Source organism: Lemur catta, chromosome 7 (assembly GCF_020740605.2).
Source record: "Lemur catta isolate mLemCat1 chromosome 7, mLemCat1.pri, whole genome shotgun sequence".
Lineage (NCBI taxonomy): Eukaryota > Metazoa > Chordata > Mammalia > Primates > Lemuridae > Lemur > Lemur catta.
The window spans coordinates 63024958-63049821 of record NC_059134.1 but is presented as its reverse complement, the minus strand read 5'-3'; the positions used below and the strand labels follow the sequence as shown (position 1 = coordinate 63049821).

General features: G+C 38.1%; 1 protein-coding gene across 1 annotated transcript; it reads right to left on the bottom strand.

Moving 5' to 3' along the window:
- Positions 1-1908: 1908 nt before the first annotated feature.
- Positions 1909-10387, bottom strand: ZNF215 (zinc finger protein 215). Its single transcript, XM_045557412.1, has 5 exons — positions 9988-10387; positions 6187-6272; positions 5268-5400; positions 4874-4969; positions 1909-2714 (listed from the first exon to the last, which is right to left on the bottom strand). Exons 1-5 carry the CDS (start codon positions 10385-10387, stop codon positions 1909-1911), a joined length of 1521 nt encoding a protein of 506 aa, XP_045413368.1.
- Between the last annotated feature and the right edge of the window lie 14477 nt (positions 10388-24864).

Genomic DNA, 24864 nt, shown 5'->3' with positions numbered 1-24864 from the left:
TTTTTTTTTAAAGAAAGCTTAGAGATTTAGGAGGAAAAAAATAAGCATTATACTTAGACCCAAATAGTTGCTGAGAGAAAAGACTAAAATAATACTTTTACCTTTCAACCACCCCAGAAAAAAATCACAGCCTATAATGGAACATCTAAAATAAAAAGATTCCATGTATGTATTTAGAGACAGGTGCTGTGACACAATCATAGCTCACTGCAACCTCAAACTCCTAGAATACATTATATTTAACATGTCATAAGTGCTTTGATGAATGAACTACACCTCAAGGATTTTTTACATCCAGAGTGTGTGTTAGGATCTCCTAAGAGTTACCTTATGTTTATCTGAATTTCCATATTAATTACCTATGTGGGGTTTTGTCCTACTACAACTGGTGTTATTACATGAAGGATGAACAAATAATTTTCCACATTAGCTAATCATAGGAATTTACTCCAGTATACCTTTTCTTCATTTGAATAAGGTATGAACTCTGACAAAAAGTCTCCATCATTCATAGGGAATGTCTCCAGTATGAATTTTTTGGGTCAGATTAAGTTATGCTTCTTTGCTCAAGGAAGCATTTGGGATCCTGAGGTAGCTTACAGAAGACACAGTTCTGGTGCACAGAGTATTATACATTAGGACACTTTATTGACCTCATAACATCTGGGATAAATGATGGACCAAAGGCTATGAATATCTCTTCAGCCGAGATTCCAAAGAGTACATTAAGTCCTCACTTAATGTCATCAGCAGGTTCTTTGAAACTTCGACTTTAAGTGAAATGATGTATAATACAATCAGTTTTACCACAGGCTAACTGATCTAAACAATAGTTAAGTTCCTATGCCATATTTCTAGTCACAAAAACATCAAACTTCTAAATAAAGACCCCAAATACTTCTAATATTAAACACTGAAATAAATGTGATCTAAACATATATTCAAGAAAGATGAATAGAAACAAGATGATTTACTCTGTAACAGTCCAGAGTCTTGGGTGGCTGAAGCCTATCTTGGCAGCTCAAGCCACTATTCCATTGCAGGGTACACTCACACTTGCTCAGACTGGGACCACTTAGACACACCAATGAACCTAATGTGCATATCTTTGGGATTTGGGAGAAAACTGGAGCATCCAGAGAAACCATGCACATACGGTGAGAACATGCAAACTCCAGAGGCCCTGGCCAGGAATAGATTTTTTTTTTTCCTCATTAACGTTAGAACAAAACAATGTTGAATGAAAAAACTTATCAGAGGACCTGCTGTACTTTCAAAAATGCATATTTTAAGAATACATATAGATTAAGAACACATCCTTCTCCCACTGCAGCTGACAACACCATCCCAATTCTAGTGCCCATTTGGCACCAGGACAGCCAAGGATATTGTCTGGGGTGGAGTAAATGGCTGTCATTGTGGTCTTTGCTGTTAATTTAGACATTTCAGTCCTTAGAAGTGTTCTCCTATATTCTCATGAGCTCCTGACTTCTTGAGACCTTCTTATAAAGACTGAGAGTTTGAGTTTTATGAAATATCAACTCCAAGTGTATTGCTTATCTCCTCCCTAATATCTACTTCATCAATAAATCAGATGAATATGTTCTAGGTCCCATTTATGATCTAGGAAATGGTGAGGGTAATTGATATCAAAATAATGATAAAGAACTTGTATGGTGATACTATGCTTAACTCCAAACCCTTGTGGCTTCATTTGGGAGCCTCAGACAAACTTCTATCCAGTAATAGGTTTCTATTCAATATTAATTTTGTCATATTACTTAAAGAACAATCTTTGACAAATATTTTATTATATTCATGGGATTCCCTGCAGTATAAATTCATGGATATTGAATGAGTTCTGCACTGTGACTGAAGGTAATCTTGTATTTCTTCCTTTCTCAGAACTTATCGAGTATGAAGTTTTTGATGTTTAACAAGGTTTGAACTCCTGTTGAAGGTTTTCTTACATACTTTACATGTGAATGGTTTCTCTCCTGTATGAATCATTTTATGTCGAATAAGGGAGGAGCTCCGGTTGAAGGATTTTCCACAGTCAATACATTCATAGGAATTATCTTGAGAATAGCATCTTGGATTTTTATTACCGTCTTCACTCATACTAAAGGCTGTTTCACATTTATTACCTTTACATGCCTCTGCTTTAGTATGAAGTTTTTGATGCTGATAAAGGTTTGTACGGCGGTTGAAGAATCTCCCACATTCACTGCATTTGTAGGGTTTCTCTCCTGTGTGAATGATCTGATGTCGAATGAGGGATGAGCTTCTGCTGAAGGCTTTTCCACACTGATAACATTCATAGGAATTCACTGTAGTATGACATTGTCGGTGTTCAATAATAGTTGTACTCAGACTCAAGGCATTCCCATATTCATTATATTCTGAATGTGGCTCACTTACTGAATTAAATCTGAGGGATCCCTTCCTTATAGGAATTCCTTGTTGTATGTCACAAATTGAGTTAATCGAGTTAACATCAACACTTTTCTTGTTTTCACTACATTCAAAGTCTCCCTCCTCAGTGTAGATTGTCGTATGAATGAAAGCTTCTGATGACAAATTTATGTCCTGGTTTTTCTGGTTCCCACATAACCAATCCTGACTTTTCCAGACATCTAAGGAAGAATGTTCACTTTTGGTAAGCCTTGTCATAATCACTCCATGGGATGATTCTTCTCTAGAAACTCTCTGCTCTGGAACTGAATCCTGGTTTTCTGAAACAGTCTTAATGTCTAAAAAGAAATAAAAAAATACCATGAACTATAAGGGAAACTGCTTAATTAGGAAAGGGCAGCTAAGCAATATAAGGGTATATGTATACACCATAGGTCTTAAATACAGAATGAAAATGTTAGATGAGGTTAAAAAAAGACTTAGAAATAAATAGTATAAAAATGTTAAAAAGGGGATTAGGAAATCATAAAATATAAAGAGAGCTATTCAGGAATATTAAGGAGGGTCCAGGTAAAATATCAGTTCATGAACTAGGATGAGGTGGTGGTGTATCATAATTTAAGCTATCACTGGCTCAGTAACTAGTCTGTGAAGTTTCCACCTAATCTTCCTTTCTCTAGCATTTTCTTTTAGCCCAATTATTGCTTATCAATCAACCTTCCTATATATACTGATTTAATCATAACTTTAAGTGCATATCTATATTCCCAGCCCCATACCTTAACCAGCTAAAAGCAAACTTACAATCATAGTGCTATTTTCCATACAGCTGCACTTATTCCCTGTATGTAACAAAGGCAGAAAGAATTATAATATTAAGGTAGGAGGGAAATCATCCTTTTTCTGGGCTCAAAATAACTCCTGATTCTATCAGTAGTGCCTTAATATTTTTCTACTGCACTTGGTAGAACTCAAACCTTTACCTGTTCTGATTAAGGCTGGGTTCTCTTCCTTTCTCCTGTCCTTAGTTTCTGTTTCATTTAATAATGTTCCACTGCCCTTCTCAAAATTCCTTTCTCACTTAGCTTCTATATAAACATACTCAGCATACTATATACTCTAGAAATTTTTAAAAATTAAATTTCACTGACTTCCCTTTCTCCTTTTCTATTGTAACTTCAGATATGCCTAATGATTTTACCCTTCATGCTTTATTGATAGTCAACTTACAACTTCAGCTTTGCACTCACATATATTACTGTTCCTTATTTTCACCACTCTCCAGGACACCTCTGCTTGACTATCCTACTCTCTTCCAACTTAACAAATGAGACACTAAGGTATCATCTTCCATGTTGAAAGAACTTCCTTCAGTGTCTTCATTTTTATTCAATGAGTCATTGTTCTTCTGATATTTATACTAGAGTCCATGAAAAAGCTTGAATAACTATTCCTTTATCTCTTATATATAAGCTGTGCTTAGATACTATTATTTTATATTTTATAAAATTTCCTATCTCTGCCTCACCAGTGTACATTAGGGATGTGGGCCAGATATCCTGTCCCTTTCATTCATAGGTCTTCCTATGAGAAGCACCTCTTCCAAACCTGGACCTAATTTAGATGATAAGATCCTGGACTTCAAGCTTGATGCCATAATGGGATGAGACTTTTAGGGTCTTAGGAGAAAGTAAATATACTTTACGAGGGGGAAGAACACACATAACTTATGACCAGAGGACAGATTATAATAAATCAAAATGGTTACACATTTTTTGCCCCTCTCCCTATACAGAAGTAGAGTTTGTTTTTCTTCCTCTTGAACCTGGGCTGATTCTGTGACTGCTTAGCTAACAGTATGTGGTAGAAGCGATACCATACCACTTCTGGGTCTACCCTTTAAGAGACTGACAGCTTCTGATACCTCTCAAGGTATTTCCTCTTAGAACCTCACCGCCATGCTCTGAGAAGCCCAAGCCTGTGGTGCTCTAGGATCCACATTACCAGCTAAGTTCCCTGGGACAGCCAGCATTAATTTCCAACCATGTGGTGTGCCACCTTGGACATTCCATCCCATTTGTGCCCCTGGAACACTGCAGCCCCACCTAACATCATATGGAACATAAGAACTCCTCAATCGACTCATAAAATTTGAGAATTAAATAGTACCTGGAGGTAGGCACTATTGTTAACTCTGTTACAGATAAGGAAACTGGCAGAAAGGCTACCCCAGGTCACACAGCTTTAAGTTAAGTATCTTTGGTCCTAATCCATGATACTAGTTTGTCACATTAGAAAAAGAACCTGTGAATAAAGGCAATGATGCTTTTTTTCCTCCATCAAAGTTTAGGTAGTTTTGTTGTCACCTCTCCAACTAACAATTCGAGGACTGTGTTGCCCACTGTGTATTTAACAAACAGAAGGTTTTTACAAATGCCTCATATCTTCTGCTTCTTACCCAAAACAGTTCTCCTGGGGATTTCTTCCTCCATTATCCATATTTTATTTTTATTCTCCAACTCAGGGATCTCAACTGGTTTGGTAAGTAAATGCACTGCTCATGGGGAAAATAAAAATCACAACAACAAACAAACATGACACCTCAGACATTTTTATAGGGAAGAGAATTCCATCCCAACCCAGTAGTCTAAGCTGCTGAAGGACAAGGCCAGAAGAGCACCACGAAAGGACTCTCAACCACATAGAGTATGTAAATCTTCTATTGTATGTCCAAAAGATATTATGAAACCTGAACCCAGACCCCAAAATGAACTTAACCACTTCAGCAGTCCTACAGCTTTTAACAGTAGGAGACTACTAATGGACAGATTAGGTAAATACATAGAAGCCACCTTTATGCAATGAATTCAGGTTCCTATAGTTCTCCAGCATCACATCCCTGTACAGGTTCTTTGCAGCAGGGTCTAGTTGCCCCCACTCTTCCTCGCTGAATTCCACAACCACATCCTTGAATGTCACTGGTTCCTAAAACATTAAGTTCCTTTTTTATCAAAAATCACTCCCGAAGATATTACCAGAAGAGAAATGAATTTGGAAAGAATAAGGTAGGAGCCAGAATATACAAGAAATTGACAGGACAATGTTTGGGGTTCTAAGTGATGAAATCAAATTATATTAAGGGACAATCAACTTGGTACTATACATACACTCTGAGGGCTACAAACGAAAAGTGAATTGCAGTCATTATTCTAGATTAGCTTACACTTTGGTTAAGGAGAAGAAGAACTGCACAATTGAAGTAACTGTTCAACAAAAAATGACTATAGAGTACAAAGAATTTACACAATAGTAGTTCAGAACAGAAAAAGTTTATGGTAGATTTCAGGGACATTCTCATCCTTTGGACATATTTCCCTGGTTTTCCTCTGTCTTTGGTCTTTTCTTTTTAGTATCCTTTGAGGTTTCTTCTGCTGGTGCCTAGCAAATGACATTGCTCAGGATTCTACCCTTGGGCCCCCTTCACTTTTAATTTTAAACATTCTGGAGTAGGTTCTATTTCTATAGCTTCAATTATTGTCTATATTCTTGAGGGGACAAATACAGAAAGAGTACATGAGGCTAAGAGAAAATATTAATACTTTCCAAAGACGGTATTACCAACTAAAATAGATCCAATGACCTCTGAGAGAATAAGAATGTCATGTCCTTCGATGGAACTATGTTTACAAAAGTTCAAAGATCAAAAAAGTAAATGCAAGTCATACTAAAAAAGAGCATCCATTTCAAGTAAAGAGTGGAATCCTAACTCACGTGGAGTCTGCCTGTTAGTAAGTCAGCTTCCATTTTCTCCTCCTGGATGCTCCCGTTTTGGAGGACAGAATCCTTGCAGGGTGTATCTGAGGAAGTTGAAGGAAAACACCAAGGATATAAGTTTTGTCCTGGAGCAACTTTTAATGATTATAGCAGTTGTTTTAACAAGTTATTCATAGAAGTTATCTGTAAAACTTTGAAAAAATAACAACCTCAGGCCCTACCAGCAATTAGGCTCTCTAAGGGTAGGGCCTAGATCTTATATTAATATTTTAAAAACACTCTAAAAGTGATTCTGATATTCTATCAGGGGTTGAGATCTCTTAAATCAGAGAAAGGGCCAAAATAATATTTTCAGACTTCATCTGTGGTTGTAGTAGATTCCAAAAAATAACTTTAATCCTGTCACAATTAAAGCCTAATTACTGTTTAGCCATTGCAAGTTATAATTCTATTTGGAGCTAAGAATATCTTATCCAACCAATCCCTTCTTCAAACACACAAGGGAGAATTCTATTCAAGGTTGCTTTCCTCTAAGTTGCTCTGTGTATACTATGTAAGTAAGTAATCTGGCCATCTTGAACTACTGATTCTTTCAGGACATAAAATTCTGAGAGGCAACCAATTTTCTTCTCCAGCCCATTGGTGAGAAGTTTAACCAAGGGCCACTTTAGAAGTTTCTCCAAGATTAATGAGCTATGCCAGTGATTCTCAAATGCCAGACTATGGACCAATACTGGTCTGTGAGGAAGTTTTCATTGATTCAGGGTAAAATGAGAAAAAAATCCAGAAATAATGTAATAAGTTTGTTATAATATCACATTTATTCAATTTAAAGGACTATATTTTGAGGTTAAAATGCCTTTTGTGTAATGTGATAATTAATGATTTAAAAAATGTTCTTCCTCGAAAAAACGGGGGGGGGGGGGGGCAGGGGGCAAAACTACATCACCCTACTCCCATTTTTTTAAACTTTTAATGACCTTTGAAACCCCTCAAAATCTGAGAACCATGCAGTTACATAAAAATAAGCATTAATCCTCCATCATTAATGTACAATTGGATTCAAAAACAAATGAAACAACTGCATGGGGGATTTCTTAAAACACATCCAAATTTCTCAGCAACATGGCATCTGAATCCTGCAAAGATTATGGTCTGCTAACTTTAAATAGACCTGTAACACCCTGAGGAACCTCAATCTGCTCAGTCCTTAGGATAGTCAATATGACATTATTCCTTATTCTTGTCATTTTTGGAAACGTGAGCTATCTTAGAAAGTTGCAAATACCTCCAATCAGCTATTCTCTTACTTACTGCTCTTTCTGAATACCCTTCCCTTCCCTTACTACTTCCCTGCTGAACTTCGTGAAACTTTATGACTGTGTTCTGTGAAACTCTCATTCCATTCAAAGAAAAATCCACATACATTCTCAAGTTCTTTTTATAATATTCCTTCTCTCCATCTCCCCCTCCTCGCCTTTTTTTTAAAACAGAGTCTCCCTCTGTGGCCCCAGGTAGAATGCAGTGGCCTCATCACAGCTCACAGCAACCTCAAACTTCTGGGCTCAAGCGATCCTCCCGCCTCAGCCTCCCAGGTAGCTGGGACTACAAGGCACGCACCACCACACAGCTAAGTTTTCTGTTTTCTGTAGAGACAAGGTCTAGCTCTTGCTCAAGCTGGTCTCCAACTCCTGACCTCAAGCAATCCTCCTGCCTCCCATATTGGCCACGAAAACTGCCTCTTTGTACCTTCCAAGTACTATGATCTTGGAAGTTGTTCTGATATACTTGTACCTCCCTATTCCTACTTCCTCATAATAATTTCTCTCATGCAAAAGAAGATTTTTAGAGGTTCATGCTATTTAGCTATACCATCTTGATGTAACATTAAGCTATGATAAATTCATTCTTCAACACATTTACCGAATAATCTGTAATCACTATTACATTCCCACTTCCCACTTTTTTTTTTTTTGACCCATGTAGTGGGCAAAAAAATAACCCCCAATGATGTCCACACCCTAATCCTCAGAAACATGGCAAAAAGGACTCTATAGATATGACTGAAGTCCAAGACCTTAACATGAGATCAACCTGAATTATCTAGGTTGTCCCAATCTAATCACATGAATACTGAAAAGTAGAGAACCTTTCCAGCTGAAGTCAGTGGTGGGGGCTAGGGTAGGTGCGCATACTGTGACAGCAGAATAAAGTGTAACAGACATGGCAGTATATGAAAAGGACCTGGCCCACTGTTGCCAGCTTTGAAGATGGGGGAAGAGGACCATAAGTCCCAGAAAGGAACACATTACTACCATTACCCTAATTTCAGCCTAGGGAGACCCAAGTTGGACCTCTGATCTACAGACTTGTACAATAATACATTCATACAGTTTTAAGCCACTATGTTTACGGTAATTTGTTAGAAAGCAAACATAATCCATTACAAATAAGCACCCCTTCAACTCCTCTGAAACTGCTTAAACTAAGTCTTCAAATTCCTTCACAAACAATTTCAATAGATTACTTTCAATACGCATCTTAATAGGACCTTTTTGTGGCACTGCTATTGAACACTCCCCCCTTGAAGATTTCTTCTCTTAGCTCAGACACCAATCTTTACTGATTCTTTGACTTCTAGATTATTCCTTTCTAGCCTGCTTACCTGGCTTCTCTTTTGCTCAGCTCATCATTTATATTTTCTTAGATAAGAACTAAATATAACCACAATACCAACATAATCAGTGTCCCCAGTCAATAATTCCTTATCAAATATCCAATTGCCTTATGTCTTATAAGGTCTACACGTTCACATGATTCTAAACTCTTGGCCATACCCCTCCCTGCTCCCTTAGAAACTGTCTCATAGTTTCCCACAGTTTGAATTTTATGAATGGCATTATTGTGGTCTAGTTTAATGTGTTCCTCTATCCTCTACATTTCTTGTAGTTGGTAGTTAGATACTAAACAGCTCTTAAATATTGATGCTCTTTTAGGATTTGTACATTTCCTACTTCTGCTCATACCTATAAGCTTCCAAATCTTCTCTTACTGAACACTAAAGCCATATTGTTAATTTTGTATTGGTTTATTCATTGTGGAAGTCCCAAGGGACCTCAGATTCAACATTCCATATAATTAATGTATTCTGCCCCCAACCACAAAATTTGCTACTTATATTCCATTCATGCAAGCCAGTACATGTCAGTTCACATTAAAACTTATCCTACTCATACCTTATCAAGTCAATAATTCCTTTCAGTTCAAATCCTGTTTTCCTAAAGCTCATTCTCTAATACCTAATCTATTTCAACAATTTCCTAACTGGTTTTCCTATTTTCAGAATCCTCAGGTCTCTCCTTATATATAAAAAAGGTCCAGATAGTAAATATTTTAGGCTTTGCAGGCAATATAGTCTCTGCTACAACTACTCAACTCTGGTTGTAGCATGAAAGCAATCATAAACAAAATGTAAATAAATGGATGTGGCTATGTTCCAACATACCTTTTATTTCCAAAAGCATTTGGCCTGCGGGCCATGTTTTGCCAACTCCTATTCTACGTTGATGCCAACATAATATTTTTAAAAGGCAAATCAAACTATGTTACTCCCCTACTCAATCTGTGAGATCTAATTCTCTATTTCTATTACCTACAGAATAAATTTCAGGCTTCCTAATAGAGTAATATAAAGTCCTTCACTATCTAGCACTTGACATTCTCTGGTTTCAGAAAAAGATAACTTCTCTTCAGACAGGAATGATCAACTATTCTACCTCTGATTTTCTATGCTCTCACCTTCATCTTTAAGCATTTCAATTACATCTTCTATGAGGCTCACCACATCTTTGCTATTCTTTGGATGTTGTAAATTCACCCAAGTCCGGACTTCTTCAGGGAGGATTGCCAGGAATTGTTCTAGCACCAACAGTTCTAGGATCTGCTTCTTTGTATGAATCTCTGGTCTTAGCCACTGAAGACAGAGCTCCCAGAGTTGGCTCAGGGCTTCATAGGGCCCAGACACTTCCAAATACTGGAAATATCTGAACTTTTGACGAGATGCCTCGGAGTCATATGTCTCCACCATGGAGATGGTTTCCTGCTGCCAAGACATATCTGCTCTCAGAACCTCATTTTGTTCATGTAGAGCCAGGTTTTGAGGTTTGGAGATAGCCATCAACTTGTTCAGAAGCTGCATCTTCTTAAGTAGAACTCTCACTGTAGTCTAAATGTGTCTTACTAGAGGGTTCCAATAATTCTCAGGCTTGAGCTAAGCACCTGTGTACCATACACAGTGTAACTTGAGACAAGTTCTATCACAGTATGGAGAAAAGTTCCAGGAACTTCAGACACAAAACCAATATTCAGCTACCTGAGAGACTGAAAAAAGAAGAAATATAACGCATAGGTAATAAAAATCTATTAGCATAGTGTTAAAAGATAAAATAGTATAAACAATATTATTAAAATTGCCTAAGAAAAATGAATATGAATTTATTCTATTTTTGTGTTTTTATCTTGGAAGAGAAAAATGTTTTCTCTTCCCCCCAAAAGACAGAGAAACAAACACAAATAGACATTCCAAAACAAATGATAAAGGAAATAGTCCTTTGATTTAAAAAACTTCGTACTTTAATTGCAATTAGATTTCTTCTGTATCAGTTAACAAGCCACTTTTGCTTTAAAACTAAAACAAATCTTCACACAGGATATTCAGGTTATTAAGGCTTTAGACTAGATATGCCTGAAAAACATTTTCCCCAGTTGTCATTAAAATACCAATAAATTTCTATAAAATGAATAAAACTGGCAATATCACTAGAAATTAAGGTAAGAGACAATTATTAAAAATATATTAGAATACCCATGAACTATTTCATTATTAGGCATAAATCAAAAAGTAAATTCCCAGACTACAATTAAAGTTTCCATTTGTTAGGATTTACTATTGGCCAGTATGCAATGCCCACCAGGGGATCTTAGGCACAACTAAACACTTAAGACTCACAGATTACTATAGGTCATATTTGGCATGAGTTTACTCAGAAGGCAAAAGCACAGCATGGTAGCAGAGGAGCAATAGGCGTTTTTCTTCAGTGAGAGTCTTTGCAGAGTATAGCTCAAGTACAGGGATAGGAGACACATATAGGTGGTGCAGGAATCACCCTGACCGAAAAGCCTTCCCATAAGAGTCAATATCTCTTGTGATAACTGAGCATAGCTTGTAGGGTTGGCCCAAAGAGCCTGACAAATTACAGGAGTCACTACATTCAGGGAAGTCCAGATACAGTCTGCTATGTGATTTATAGTTCTCCCAATCTAGACCCAATTTGCTATTCAGGGGTCATTATGGGGGTTCGCAATGCCCCGATATAACTGAGTTCCTGGGCAGTGTGAGCTGCAAGAGATGGCAGAGACAAAGACATGGGTACAAAAAGTAAGGTGAAAGGGTGTGGGGAAGATCAGGGGACCACCAGCATTCCCGTGAGCCAGGTGGCACTGACTGAAATCTAGCACCCATTTTTATTCTTTTTCATGCTATAGATTACAATGATTTCACGTGGAAAGCTCATGGGTTACAATGTGTAGAAGTTTCAGGTCTCCCCTAATAGTCACAAGATGTCTTAGTTAATTACTCTTTTATCTATAGAAGCGGGAACACATAGCTCATTACTAAGCACAGCTACGCCTATACAGATAGTATCTCTGAACTCAGCAGCTGTGGCCCATTTACCGAGGAACAAAGAGATTAGTACTTCTCATTGGGAGGTTAGCTCCCCATTTACTGAGGCATTCTACTGAGAAAGGGGAGGGAAGGAACTCAACCTGATGTTTAAGAGTTGGAGCCTGGGATCCCTTACCCAGGCTGACATTTTGCAATCTTCCTTTATAGCCGTGGGTAGCTTTCATGGCAAGCTGCTCTGTGGCTTTTTAGGCATGAGGTCCCTCAGGCTTTAAGGTGGGAGTCTGCTTTGCTGTACTCCCAGATCGCTGGAATGTCCCCCAACTAGGCAGTTAACTTCTGCTCTTATCTCCGGCTCCTGCTCAGGCAGCATTCCTTCACCTCCTCTCCTCCCACAGCCTCAGAAATGGGGTCCCTAAACCTCGGTGGTCTTATCTCCATCAGGTCATTTTTATTATAAGCCTCTAGGCCAGTGGTTCTCAACCAGGAGAGATTTTTGCCACTAGGGGAAATCTGTCAATGTTAGGAGACAGTTTTGTTGTCACAGCCGGGGGTTGTTACTGGCATCTAGCATGTGGAGACTAAGAATGCTGCTAAATACCCTACACAGGATAGCCCCCTACAGTAAAGAATTATCCATTTCCCAAATGTCAATAATTCCAAGGTTGAGAAACTCTGCGACAGGCAATATATAGCGGATAAGAATACACACTTTGGAGTCATAACAACATGAGTTTAAATCCCAGCTGTAATATTAATAGTTACTACATGTATAAACCTGAGCAAATTATTTTAACCCAAATTTGAATTCTCAACTGTAAAATGGATATGACAATATCTCATTGAATTACAGAGATTGAAAGAGTTCTCACCTTACTTCTTGGCATATAGTAAGCACTCAATCATATGCACACATGTATGTCAGGGTATGTTAGATCTTATATATTGACCATAACTTTGTGTGACCCTGTCTACTGGCAATACCTATGTGAACAGATCATTCAACATTCAAATAAGGATTAGTGAACAGAGTGGGGACCTATGAAAAGACAGTTTAGTAAAAGGAGAAAAAAGCACAATTCTTAAAAGTTGGGGCAAAAGAACATTTTAGAATATGACTTTGTTTATAAAAGTTTGGAAATGGGTGGAATCTGTAAGACTAAAGGCAAAGAAAATGTACAATAGCACTGTACTCTAGTTGATAAAATGATTCCCCATGAGAGTACAGGTTAACAATTCCGATACTGCTATAAATGTATACTAGAATTGAACAAATAAATAGAAGGCAGATAGTGAGAGGTAGGTTTCTCAATATTTAAGTAGGAGTTTACAGATAACCAAGGGAAATTTTAGGCTAAAATGATCCATGTAGTAATGGACTAGAGTTGGAGACATAATTATGAACTTGTGTTTAGCTTAATTTATACGAATATGGTTACATACAGAAATATTTACAGATGTGCATATACACAGATTTGTATAAACACTTATTTCCTTGCTCTGTCAGCTGATCAGATCAAGAAGTAAGAACACCTCAGCAGCAATAGAACACCCAGCTCCCACATCTTGGTTTCTAATATCATTCTCCAGTAAGAAGAAGGAGGACTTCTTGGAGAAATGGCTGATTCTAAGACTGGTCTTATACAAGCATGGGGCATTTTATAGTGCCAGAAGCAAAGAAGTGCTTAAAAATAAAACAAAACCAAAACACTTATTGGGGCATGTCAAAGGCATACAGAGCTCCCTACGGCCAAAAGCTGGAACAATATGAGCAACAAAATAAAGTAATATTAAAGTATAACTCAAACTATAAATACCCATGAGCCATACTGATATAAATGATAGCTTACTGAATAAATAAATGAGGGAGAAGAGACAAATCTCCTATGCAGAAGAATTCCAAATAATTTATACAGATACTCAGCTGTCCAGGAGGTAGAGCATAACTCCCCATCCCTTGAATATGGGTTCAGCATAGGGATTTCCTTAGAAAGAGTATAGTATGGGACAGGAAAATATAGTAAATTAACAGTGGAAAAACCTGACAAACACACTATCTCAGCTAGGTGATCAAGATTACATCAACAGTGATAAGTCATGTTGATAGTACGTACTCGTGAGACAATGTGGTGAAAATGCCATTTTACTTCTACCATCTTCCTGCTCCAAACCCACAACCCCAATCTAATCACAAGAAAAACATCAGACAAATTCCAACAGATGGGCCTTCTAAAGTACTTGACCAATTCTCCCTCAAAACTGTCATTACCAACAAAAACAGGGAATATCTGAGAAACTATCACAACCAAGAGAAGCCTAAGGAGACATGGCAACTAAAAGTAATGTGGTACCCTGGATGGGAATCCTGATCAGTAAAAGAGACATCAGGTAAAAACTAAAGAAATCTGAATAAAGTATGAACTTTAGTTAATGTAATAATATTTCATTAACTGTAACAAATGTACTAGACTAATATAAAATGTTACTAATAGGAGAAATGAGTGTGCGGTATTATAGACACTCTCTGTTGTACTATCTTCAATTTTCCTGTAACTTTATTCAACTTATTTAGAAATTTTTTATTTTTATTTGGCCCTGTGAATGCAAGCTCCTAAAGGGATTCCTCACAGCAAATGTAAAGCCACAGAGGCTGCTGCCTTCTGGCTTGAAAGATCCCATCCAGGTTGCCATAGCCAGGAGAGGGGAAGAACAGTGGTACCCTTCCTGGGTCTCACTGGATAGGAAATTGCTTCCAGCTGTCATGAAACAAGTCCTTCCTGCAATGAATCGCTCTTGGGTACTCCCTGACATCTCCTCAGACCCTGAAAAAAGTCCATCTTTCTCCCTATTTGCAACTGCTGGGGCCTACAATTAATTAAACAGATGGAAACCTGCCACACCTGTTGACATTCTTGACCCTCTTGATCTGGCCTTGTCAGCTCTACCTGTGGTTTATGCAATTAATTGGTTTTTTTTTTTCAGGTCACCAACAACTTCCAGACAGATCATTCTCTACCTGCTCTAAAAATATACCATGCAGACCTCACCCCATGAGGATACACAAACAAAAAAGCTACAAAGAGGTGGCACCTAGCCCAGTGAAGTTTTCCCTAGATGAAAGGCCTACTTGGAGGGTTTGTGGTCCCATTCAGCACAGAAAATAAATTGGAACCACCTCTAAACACAAACCCAATTAAAACAAACACACACCAAACAAGCACAATGGAAAAAAAAAATCAGCAAACAAGAAAGATCTCTTAAATTTAAAATATGACTGGTGGAAAAGTCCTGAAGAGATGTCATTGGGTCCCAGCAAAAGAATGAACTATGTATGGGCACAGACACTTTTTAAATTAACACAAATGGAGAAAGGGAAAAAAAGCTCACAGGCCATCTGTCAAAAACAAAACAAAGCAAATCAAAAAAACAAGCAAGCATTAAAAAAAAAGAGTAGAAATAATAACAAGTGTATCCATTGTAACAATAAATATATTGGGTAAAAATTTAAACTCAACTACATAAACAGGAGACATCCAAAAGGAAAGAACTTCAAAGTTGAAAATAAAAGGATGATTAAACAAAACAACAGGCAAATATAAACAAGAAATATACAGGGGTATACTGAATTAAAATTATAATGAATTAAAAGCACAAATGCATTAAATTAGACAAAGGACATTAAATAAGTGAATAACTCAAATAATTGTAATTAAATGTATCAAATATACTTGAAACGTTTTTAACAAAATTCTCAGAAAGCAAGAAATGAAATCAATGATACAATAGAAATGGGATATTAGGCAACTTTGTAAGACGTTAATAAAGCAAATTAAAATTAAATAATAGTATGGTGCATATAAATGATCAATCTAATAGGTATATAAACCAGATAGAATGTAGTTTCTATTCAAGTAGCTATAGGAATGTTTACAAAAGCTGCTATTAGGCTACTAAAAAGAAAATCCTCAGTAAATAAAAAAGTAAACAAGAATAGTGGATACCAACCACATTTACTATCAGAATGCAAAACTAGAAATTAACACCAAACATAGAAAAAACAATTCCAACTACTTTGAAATTTAAATTTTGCTTCTAAAGAATAACCAGACAAAAGAGAATCAAAAGCACAACTGCAAAATACCTAAAAACAATAAAAATATTGCATATCATAATCTACAGAGCACAGCTCAAGCTCTACTGCTATGCAATGTCAAAGCCTCACACATAACTAAAGAATGAGATGAACATTCAACTCACGAAGTGAAAAAAAGCAACAAAATATACCGGGGACGATTTATAGGTTAAAAACATAAATTAATGAAGTATTCAGTGTAAATAATTACAGAGCTAGGAAAGGTATAGATGCTCAGGATGATATGCTTGCACTTAAGATTGCCGAGGAGGAACAGTTTTGAACATTCAAGGTCCAAGGACTGGTATGACTACAATTAGCTTAAGCGGTAGGTGATGCAAAACCAAAAACAGTGAATTAAGTTTAAACTCCATAGCCTTGAACAGACGCCTCTGAGGATGAGGGCGGTACTCAGCACAGAGTTAAGACAATGAGCCAGGGTAAGGGAGAGATCAGGACCTCGCAATTGAGCATTAATTAATTAGATTAATATAACCAGGTGGCAAAGGCTCTAAGGATTCTTTGGCCTCAAGGAACTCGAACAGCGGCTAATTATGGGAAAAGGGTAGTATCTGTCTATGAAGAAGGTTGTCTTTAATCGAATAGGTCAAAGTCAGCAGCTTCTAAAAAGAGCATGGAGATTAGCTCAGATAAAAAGGAACAGAAAGCAATTTGCAAATGAGTGTCTGAAATAAGTGAGATACCTGGAAGTTTTAATGGTTTTTTTCGGGCAGGGCGAGGGTGGTGGCCAGGAATGATAGAGAAAGCATGGCAAGATGGAATTAATTAAAAGAAAACCCCATTTTCTTTCCCAGTTTATTGATCCAATCATACCTGGTATTTTCTTAAGACCATCAATGCCAGACATTCCAACAACAGCTGATCGTGATATATTAAGCAAGTTACGCACCTGGAGACCGCCCTCGCTACAGAATAGAAGAGGGGACGAGAGCGAAGTTAAAACCCAGGTTTAGCACAACCCGACCTAGAGCCCCGCCGTCTTGTTTCCCACTCCTAGCCGTCTACCTCCGCTCTCTCGCACATCTAGCTTCCTTCCGCAATCCACGTTCCCATGCCTCTTCGTCAGCTCGCGCCCTCCAGGTTCTCGGGCAGGGACCGGGTTGGAATAACTGCAAACAAGCTGAGGGGAGCCGCACGTTCCGCGCGGACGCCCTCAAACGTGACTTCCAATTCCACACACCCGCGTCCCCACCGCCCACTGACCCAGGTGATACCTGCAAGCACGACTCCTATCCAGGGCTTTGTTCAGTCACGCCCGCCCTGGTGCCAATTCCAACAGGAGCCGCGGAAATCGCAGTCCTGGCGATTGTGAAGAGGGCTGGCGTCGGTAACTACGCAACAACTAAAAACCCCAACCTTAGCGGCCGTGGCACTAGCCGGGGTCTCCTAAATTGCCGCGGCGCACTCACGCGCACGAGCACGAGCCCTATATGAACCCCCAGAAGCCCCCGCGACCCCGGTCTGTAAAGTAGACCCGGGCTTTCCCCAGCTCCGCCCGTTCCTCAGGCCCCGCCTCTTTCCCCAGGCCCCGCCTCTTTCCCCAGGCCCCGCCTCTTTCCCCAGGCCCTGCCTCTTTCCCCAGGGCTACTCAACCCGTAGACTGCAACCTTGGAGCTCTGAGCAGACCCTCACCTCACTTCCTGTGGCTTGGGGGCAAAAAAGCATCAAGCTTCCAGCTCTTCCCACGTCTCATCCAGGAAAACTGGCCAAAACCTTCCTTACTTTCTGCCCTCCGCCCACCGCAGCCCTGGGACATTTGCCTGGAATCAAAAAACAATGACATAATTTCGACAAGATATCGTCTCGTATATTGCATGGTCTTCATTGACTTATTGGTTCACTGATTCATTCATTCAGTTTTGCGTAGAGGTAAAAGATCTTGCAGATTATGAGTTCAATTTTGGTTTGTTGGGTATGTGATACTTTGTGACTTTCAAGAGGTTTGTCATTTAAATATTTGGATATAGGCGTCTAGAATTTAGAGATATCTGGAGCTAGACTTGTAAAGTTTACGTCAATCTGGATAGATGATAATTGATGCTATGAGTTGGAATGAGATTGCACAGAGAGAGAGAATAGAGTAAAAGGAGATATGCTGGATTGCCCTAGTAACACGGACATCATTGGTAGGGTCAGGAAAATGGGCTTACAAAATAGAGAGAGGAGGATCAGCCTTAAGAGGTAGGAGGAAATCTGGTGGGTGTGAAGGCACAGAAGGAAGGGAAGTGTGTGTCACAAAGGAGAGAATGCTCAGTGGTATTAATCACATTATAATATGATTAGTGCTTGAATAGAGGCACGTAGGCAGTGCTGTAAGAACACAGAGAAAGAAACCAAACTAGTTAAGTCAGGAAAAGCCTCCCAGAGAGAGATTTACATTCTAGACCAGGAGTTAACTAAGGGAAAACAAGATAGCGACTATATTTTTCCTTTTTTTTTTGGCCAATCTACTTTGTTCTTCCTATCAATCATAAACAAATTATAGATGTCATCTCATTTACTCATCACTACAACTGAGATGATTATCATCCCAAAATTTATTAAAACGAAGACAGCAATATTAGGCTTCAAGCTCCTAGCTCTTCATACTTTTTCCACTTCCGCCCACTCAGATGTTTCAAGATTCAGATGGCCTTTCGTAAGATATGACAGAATTGTGGAATGATATTTTCTAAAATTGGTGTATGCCATGAATCGTTTGTGAGGGGACTGATCTTTATAAAAGTCATATTTAACTAGCTAAGCAAAATAAAAATTTTAACTTGCAAGTGTTGCCAGCAAACAGGCTCAAGCATGGTATACAGCCAATTAAGAGCCAGGGAAGGCCGGACACGGTGGCTCACGCCTGTAATCCTAGCACTCTGGGAGGCCGAGGCGGGTGGATCGCTCGAGGTTAGGAGTTCGAGACCAGCCTGAGCAAGAGCAAGACCCCATCTCTACTAAAAATAGAAAGAAATTATCTGTACAACTAAAATATATATAGAAAAAATTAGCCGGGCATGGTGGCACATGCCTGTAGTCCCAGCTACTCGGGAGGCTGAGGCAGTAGGATCACTTAAGCCCAGGAGTTTGAGGTTGCTGTGAGCTAGGCTGACACCACGGCACACACTCTAGCCAGGACAACAAAGTGACACTCTGTCTCAAAAAAAAAAAAAAAAAACCAGGCAGGAAAATGGAAAAGGTACAAAGTAGGAGGGAGAATGACAGCCTTCCTCTCATAGACATGGTATTTCTGACCAGGTGTCTTCAAAGGTCCACTGAAGGCTGCACACTGCTCACTAATTGAACAAGGGTTATTTTCAGGTTGCAGTCACTTCACTGCCAGTCCAGCTATTTTTTAGTGGCACTACTTTATAAGGTTTCTGTCAATATTTTTGTCTTTGTGCTGCTGTAACAAAGTACCTGAGACCAGGTCATTTATAAACAACAGAAATTTATTTCTCACATTTCTGGAGGCTGGGAAGTTTAAAATTGAGGTGCTGGCAGGTTCAGTTGTCTGGTGAGGGCTACTCTACCCTTTCAACATGGTGCCTTATTGCTGCATTCTCTGGAGGGGAGGAATGCTGGGTCCTCCCATGGCAGAAGGCAAAGCAGAGGGGTAAGAGAGCCCATGGCTACAGGAAGGCAAAGGATCCTGAAGTCATGTGGGACTAGATCCTTAACATGTATAGAATTGTTTGCTACAAACTCCATTCCCTTCTGTCATCATAAAATCCAGCTCCTCTAGATTAGAATCTATCAGTATCTGAAGATAGAGCATACCTAATTTGAACATCCCAAATCCTAAATGCACCAAAATCCAAAACTTTGACATGATGCCCCAAGAGGAAAATTCCACACCTAACTTCATGTGACAGATTGTAGTCAAGACACAGGCAAACAACACACAGTTTGTTCGGAGTTCCCACATATTCTGCTGATGCTGCTGTATTGCTTATTTACCCTAAACCATTTTTCACTATATTAATGTATTAATCTATTTTTACTGTTAAGTATTTATGTGTGAATAAATATATGAAAATGACTGTTTATTAGTAGCATATAAATTCAGAGTCAGGAAGGATGGTGATGCCAAACAACCACAGATTGTATACCTGGGTGACTGAGATAGTGACACCTTTGCTCTAGGATGGATCAATGTACACAAACTTTGTTTTAAGCACAACATTATTTAAAATATTGTATAAAATTACCTTCAGGCTATGTGATAAGGTATATATAAAACATAAATGAGTGTTATGCTTAAAGTTGGGTTCCATCCCCAAGTTATCTATTTCATTATGAATATGAAAATATTCCAATATCCAAAAATATCCAAAATTCAAAACACTTCTGGTCCCAAGCTTTTTGAATAAGGGATACTCAACCTATATTTAGGAAAAGATAGAAAACATAACCTGACTTAAGCCAACAGTTTTCCTTAGACATTTATTCATTCATTCAGCAAATTTTTATTGATAAGCTATTAAAATATGTGGCAGATAGTGTACTAGGCATTAGAAATATACTAATAAACACAACCAAAATAGGACAGCCTTATCACCCACAGAAGCATTTCCTATGCAAAGCTGTTGTATTTCATTACTCAATATTTTGCATTTTACACATCCTCAGAATATTGTATGCATTATGAATTGCACTGATAAATCTGAAATTTGTAGGTAGTCAAGACATTAATAAGGATGACTTGGTTTTGTAGGTTATGTGTAATGAACATTTGTCAGTTTTGAGCTTCTAATCATCTGAATACTTTTTCTGTGCGTATAGTCTTATGTGAGTCTTGGAGGGAGCTAGAGACTGTCCCTTTCCACAGAGGCTGAATACACCCCAAATTCACTTTCTTTGTCTCTTGCAGCTAGGGCACAGCATGTAACTTGAACTCAGTTACATAAACCCAGTCTAGACTTTGAGTTACAAGCTAGTGACGTGAAAAACAAGGATGCAGTTTAGTTTTTTAAAAACATAGATTTTATTTTTTTTTTACTTCTACATGCTTCAGAGTTTATTGCCTAAAAACAATATTTTCTTACATAGAAAATTACCAAAATCAGGGACTTATGTTGATACATTATTATCAAAACTACATATTTTATGCAAATTTCTCTAATTGTCCCATTAATATCCATTTTTTTTATTTCAGCTCATTATGGGGGTACAAAAGTTCGGGTTATATATATTGCCCATACCTCCCCATCCCCCCAAGTCTGAGCTTCAAGCGTGTCCATTCCCTAGACAGTGCTCATCGCACTCATCACGTAGGTATGCACCCATCCTGTCCCCCATTCCCCCCAGTCAGAACTTCAAGCGTGTCCATTCCCCAGACAGTGCACATTGCACTCATCAAGTAGGTATACACCCATCCCTTCCCCCTAGCCCCCACCTCTGTCCGATACCCAATTGGTGTTATTCCCAAATGTGCACTTAGGTGATGATCAGGGAAACCAGTGTGCTGGTGAGTACATGTGGTGCTTATTTTTCCATTTTTGGGATACTTCACTTAATAGAATGGGTTCCAACTCTCTCCAGGAGAACCAAAGAGATGCCATATCACCATTATTTCTTATAGCTGAGTAATACTCCATGGTATGCGTATACCACATTTTGCTAATCCATTCATGAATTGATGGGCATTTGGGCTGTTTCCACATCTTTGCAATTGTGAATTGTGCTGCTATAAACATTCAGGTGCAGGTGTCTTTTTATAGAATGACTTTTGCTCTTCTGGGTAGATACCCAATAATGGGATTGCTGGATCGAATGGTAGGTCTACTTGAATCTGTTTAAGGTATCTCCATATTGTTTTCCATAGGGGTTGCACTAGTTTACAGTCCCACCAGCAGTGTATGAGTGTTCCTGTGTCTCCACATCCATGCCAACATGTATTGTTTTGGGACTTTTTGATAAAGGCCATTCTCACTGGAGTTAAGTGATATCTCATTGTGGTTTTGATTTGCATTTCCCTGATGATTAGAGATGTTGAACATTTTTTCATATGTTTGTTAGCCATTTTTATATCTTCTTTTGAAAAATTTCTATTCATGTCCTTTGCCCACTTTTTGATAGGGTTGTTCGATTTTTTCTTTCTGATTTTCCTGAGTTCTAAATAGATTCTTGTTATCAGTCCTTTATCTGATATGTAGTATGTGAAAAATTTTTCCCATTCTGTAGGTTGTCTGTTTACTCTCATGACTGTTTCTTTGGCTGTGCAGAAGCTTTTTAATTTGATCATGTCCCATTTATTTATTTTTGTTGTTGCCGTGATTGCCTTAGGGGTCTTCTTCATAAATTCTTTGCCTAGGCCAATGTCTGTAAGAGTCTTTCCTACATTTTCTTCTAGAATTCTAATAGCTTTCCACCTAAGGTTTAAGTCTGTTATCCACCGTGATTTGATTTTTATGAGAGGTGAAAGCTGTGGATCCTGTTTTAGTGTTCTACATGTGGCTATCCAGTTTTCCCAGCACCATTTATTAAATAAGGAATCTTTTCCCCAGAGTATGTTTTTGTCTGCTTTGTCAAAGATTAGATGGCTATATGAGGATGGTTTTATATTTGGATTTTCTGTTCTGTTCCACTGGTCTGTGTCCCTGCCCTTGTGCCAATACCAAGCAGTTTTAATAATCACAGCTTTGTAGTATAGTTTGAAGTCTGGCAAATTAATACCTCACATTTTGTTTTTGTTGCTTAAAATTGCTTTTGCTAAACGGGGTCTTCTCAAGTTCCATACAAAGCGTAAAATTATTTTTTCTATATCTATGAAAAATGATATTGGTAATTTAATAGGGATTGCATTGAATCTGTAGATAACTTTGGGCAGTATAGTCATTTTAACAATGTTGCTTCTTCCGATCCACGAGCATGGTATGGTTTTCCACCTATTTACATGCTCTGCGATTTCCTTCCTCAGTGTTTCATAGTTCTCCCTATAGAGGTCCTTTACCTCCTTAGTTAAATATATTCCTAGGTATTTTATTTTCTTTGTTGCTATTTTGAATGGTATTGAGTCCTTAATTTGGTTCTCCGTTTGACTGTTATTGGCATATATGAATGCCTCTGATTTGTGTGTATTGATTTTGTGTCCTGAGACTTTACTGAATTCATTGATCAATTCCAGGAGTCTCTTGGTTGAATCCTTGGGGTTTTCTAGATATAACATCATATCATCAGCAAAGAGTGAGAGTTTGATCTCTTCTTTCCCTATTTGAACTCCCTTGATTCTGCTCTCTTGCCTGATAGCTCTCTCAAGGACTTCCAATACTATGTTGAAAAGTAACGAGGAGAGTGGGCAGCCTTGTCTGGTTCCAGTTCTGAGTGGGAATGCTTTCAATTTTTCCCCATTCAGTATGATGTTGGCTGTGGGTTTGTCATATATGGCTTGTATCATTTTTAGATAGGCCCCGTCTATGCCTATTTTGTTAAGTGTTCTTATCATAAAAGAGTGTTGAATTTTGTCAAATACTTTTTCTGCATCTGTTGAGAGGATCATATGATCTTTATTTTTTCTTCTATTTATGTGGTGAATTACATTTATAGATTTGCATATGTTAAACCATCCCTGCATCTCTGGAATGAAGCCCACTTGGTTGTGATGGATTATTTTTTTGATAAGCACTTGGATTCTATTTGCTAGGATTTTATTGAGAATTTTTGCATCTATATTCATAAGGGATATTGGTCTGTAGTTTTCTTTTTTTGTTGCATCCTTTCCTGGTTTTGGTATCAAAATTATGTTGGTTTGGTAAAATGTGTTGGGGAGAATTCCATCCTTCTCGATATTGGAGAATAGTTCATGTAGGATGGGCACCAGTGCTTCTTTGTAGGTATGGTAAAATTCAGTTATGAACCCATCTGGTCCAGGGCTTTTCTTTTTGGGAAGGTTTTTTATTGCTGTTTCGATTTCAGATCTAGATATTGGTCTATTCAGGAATTCTATTTCTTCCTGGTTGAGCCTGGGAAGGCTGTGTGTTTCTAAAAATTTGTCCATTTCCTCCACATTTTCCAATTTGTGTGCATAAAGATTTGTGTAGAATTCATAGATGATATCATGTATCTCTGTGGCATCGGTCGTGATTTCTCCTTTCATGTTCCTGTTGGAGGTTATTAGAGTTTTTTTCTTTTCTGCTCTTGGTTAGTCTAGCCAGAGGTGTGTCAATTTTGTTTATTTTTTCAAAGAACCAACTTTTTGTTTTATTAATCTCCCTTATGGTTTGTTTGTTGTCCTTTTCATTTAGTTCTGATTTGATCTTAATAATTTCTCTCCTTCTGCTGGGTTTGGGGTCGGTCTGTTCTTCCTTCTCCAGCTCTTTGAGTCTATTCATTAGATTGTCTATTTTTAAGTTTTCTGTCTTTTTGATATAGGCATTTATGGAAATAAATTTTCCTCTCAGGACTGCTTTAGCTGTGTCCCACAGATTTTGATAAGTTGTGTCTCCTTTGTCATTTAATTCAAAGAATCTTTTGATTTCCGTCTTGATTTCTTCATTAATAAAATAATCATTCAGGAGAAGGTTGTTTAGCTTCCATGACTTTGAGTAGGAATGAGAATTTCTGTTAGGGTTCATTATTACTTTTATTCTGCTGTGATCTGAGGAGATGCAGGGTATAATTTCTATTTTTTTTAATTTTTTAAGACATGCTTTATGTCCTAGGATATGGTCAATCTTGGAGGATGTCCCATGAGCTGATGAGAAGAAAGTATATTCAGTGGATTTTGGGTAGAATGTCCTGTAGATGTCAGTCAGGCCCATTTGTTCTAGCATTCTATTTAAGTCCATTATTTCTTTGTTAATTTTTTATTTGGAGGATCTGTCCTGTACTGTCAGCGGCATGTTAAAGTCTCTGA

Excerpts from the sequence above, each read along its gene's own strand:
- ZNF215 (XM_045557412.1), bottom strand. The coding sequence starts at position 10,387 with ATGCAGCTTCTGAACAAGTTGATGGCTATCTCCAAACCTCAAAACCTG. Across the intron at positions 5,401-6,186 it reads TACTAACAGGCAGACTCCAC|GAACCAGTGACATTCAAGGA; the intron begins GTGAGTTAGGAT and ends TTAATGTTTTAG. Across the intron at positions 2,715-4,873 it reads CCCCAGGAGAACTGTTTTGG|AGCAGAGAGTTTCTAGAGAA; the intron begins GTAAGAAGCAGA and ends ATTCAGTTCCAG.